Here is a 2,741-nt window from a genome sequence, read left to right on the forward strand (position 1 = left end):
AACACCACTCGTCGCTGCTCTCCACTTGGACGTGGAGCCGTTGACGACAACTCTTTGCATGTGACTGTCCAACCAGTTCTTTATCCACCGAGTGGTCCATCTGTAGAATCCACATCTCTCTCCAGTTTAGAGACCAGGATATGGTGTGGGACAGCGTCAAACGCTTTGCACGACTCTGGGTAGTATAGAACGCTTTCGGTTGGAAAAGACCTTCTCCTCAGGGCTGTTCTCCATCCCTTCTCCACCCGGCCTGGGGTTGCCCTCGCCCACGGGCAGGACCTCCCGCTCAGCCTGGTTGAACTTCACAGGTTGGACGGAGCTTGGAGCCACCTGGGCTGGTGGAACGTGTCCCTTCCCAGGGCAGGGGGTTGGAACTGGATGATCTTAAAGCTTTCTTCCAACCTGAACCATTCTGTGAAGAAATTCTTGACTCTGAGGGTGGTGAGCCCCCGGCGCAGGTTGCCCAGAGAGATGCCCCATCCCTGGAGGTGTTCAAGGCCAGGTTGGACGGGGCTTGGAGCAACCTGGGCTGGTGGGAGGTGGCCCTGCCCAGGGCAGGGGGGTTGGAACTGGGTGATCTTCAAGGTTTTTTCCAACCCAAACCTTTCTAGGGTTCTATTATTCTCCAAAAACCCCAGCCCAGGTTGCCCGGAGAGGTGGGACATTCCCCATGCCTGGAGACATCCCGAGTCAGGTTGGATGAGGCTCCATTAAGTTGGAGATGCCCATGGTGGGGGATGGTGGACTAGACGATCTTCCAGATCCCTTCCAACCCAAACCGTGCCATGACCGGGTGCCGGTTGCTCTCCCCTTACCCACCAATGCCACAATGCCGGCGTAGGAGGCCACCAAATTTGTCAGGCGGTGGCCACCACCTCCTCCAGGTGGTTCCGGGGAGGATCTTCTCCATGGTCTGTGCCGGGTGGAGGCGAGACTGACTGGTCTGTAGTTCCCCGGCTCTCTTTTAAGAAGAGGGGGGTGATGTTCCCCCTTTTCCAGCCATGAGGAGCTCCACCGGATTGCCGCCACGTCTCAAACCCCGCGGAGAGCGGCTCGGTGCCTTCATCCTCCTCCTCCTTCTCCTCTTCCTCCTCAGGTCGGTGACTCGAAGCTACTACCGGGGCGCAGCCGGGGCGCTGCTGGTGTACGATATCACCAGGTGGGTTTGGGCGCCGTTCCCCCGTGGGGGCGTTTGTTGGGAGTCGGGGGTGGGTGTGGGGTGGGCAAAAATGGGGCTCAGCACCTTTCTGCCCCACGTCGTCCAGCCGAGAGACCTACAACGCGTTGACCAACTGGTTGACGGACGCCCGCACCCTCGCCAGCCCCAACATCGTCATCATCCTCTGCGGCAACAAGAAGGATCTGGACGCCGATCGGGAGGTGACCTTCCTGGAGGCTTCGCGGTTCGCTCAGGAGAACGGTGAGGGACGGCGGGGACAACCTCCGGCGGGGGGATTGCGTGTCTGCTTCTGGAGTTAATTAAGGTGGAAATAAGGAGGTTTTTCTTCCTCGTGGTAGAGCTCATGTTCCTGGAGACCAGCGCCCTGACGGGAGAGAACGTGGAAGAAGCCTTCTTGAAATGCGCCAGGACCATATTAAACAAGATCGAATCGGGTACGGCGGATCCGGGGGGGTTTGGGTCCCCCGAGGATGGAGGTTTTGGGTCCCGGTGGAGGTTTGAATCCTGGGGATGGAGATTTTGGGTCCCAGGGAAGGTTCTGGATTCCGGGGATGGAGGTTTTGGGTCCTCAGTGGAGGTTGTGAATCCCTGGGATGGAGATATTGAATCCCGGTGGAGGTTTTTGGATCTTGAGGATGGAAGTTTTGGATCCCGGTGGAGGCTTTGAGTCCACGGGATGGAGGTTTTTTGGGTCCCCTGGGAATGGAGGTTTTGGGTCCCAGTGGAGGTTTGAATCCCTGGGGTGGAGATTTGGAATCCCAGTGGAGGTTTTGGATCCTTGGGATGGAGGTTTTGGGTCCCGGTGGAGGTTTGAATCCTGGGGATGGAGATTTTGGGTCCCAGGGAATGTTTTGGATCCTGGGGATGGAGGTTTTGGGTCCTCAGTGGAGGTTGTGAATCCCTGGGATGAAGATGTTGAGTCCCGGTGGAGGTTTTTGGATCTTGAGGATGGAGGGTTTGGATCCCGGTGGAGGCTTTGAGTCCATGGGATGGAGGTTTTTTGGGTCCTTGATGGAGGTTTTGGATCCCAGTGGAGGTTTGAATCCTGGGGATGGAGATTTTGGGTCCCAGGGAATGTTTTGGATCCCGGGGATGGAGGTTTTGGGTCCTCAGCGGAGGTTTTGGATCCTGGGAATGGGGATTTTGAGTCTCAGTGGAGGGTTTTGGATCCTGAGGATGGAGGTTTTGGGTCCTCAGCGGAGGTTTTGGATCCTGGGAATGGGGATTTTGAGTCTCAGTGGAGGGTTTTGGATCCTGAGGATGGAGGTTTTGGGTCCCAGTGGAGGTTTGGGGTCCAGGGGATGGAGCTTTTGGGTCCCGGGGACGGAGGTTTTGTGTCCCAGTGGAGGCTGGAATCCTGAGGATGGAGATTTTAGGTCCCAGGGAAGGTTTTTGAATCCCTGGAGACAGAGGTTTTGGATCCCAGCAGAGGTTTTGGGTCCATCAGTGGAGATTTTGAGTCCCTGGGATGGGGATTTGGAATCCCAGTGGAGGTTTTGGGTCCCGGGGACGGAGGTTTTGGATCCTTGGGAGGGGTTTTGGGTCCCGGGGACGGAGGTTT

At 57.0% G+C, this 2,741-nt stretch overlaps 1 protein-coding gene across 1 annotated transcript; it reads left to right on the top strand.

Annotated features, from left to right (window-relative positions):
- Positions 1 to 1,001: 1,001 nt before the first annotated feature.
- Positions 1,002 to 1,614, top strand: LOC104283034 (ras-related protein Rab-4B-like; the record flags this gene model as incomplete). Its single annotated transcript, XM_009881180.1, has 3 exons — positions 1,002 to 1,159; positions 1,266 to 1,420; positions 1,519 to 1,614. Coding segments are annotated over exons 1-3 (409 nt in total), but the record flags the coding sequence as incomplete, so codon positions are not given.
- Between the last annotated feature and the right edge of the window lie 1,127 nt (positions 1,615 to 2,741).

The sequence above is a fragment of the Charadrius vociferus genome, unplaced genomic scaffold, assembly GCF_000708025.1.
Source record: "Charadrius vociferus isolate BGI_N301 unplaced genomic scaffold, ASM70802v2 scaffold680, whole genome shotgun sequence".
Taxonomy (NCBI): Eukaryota; Metazoa; Chordata; class Aves; order Charadriiformes; family Charadriidae; genus Charadrius; species Charadrius vociferus.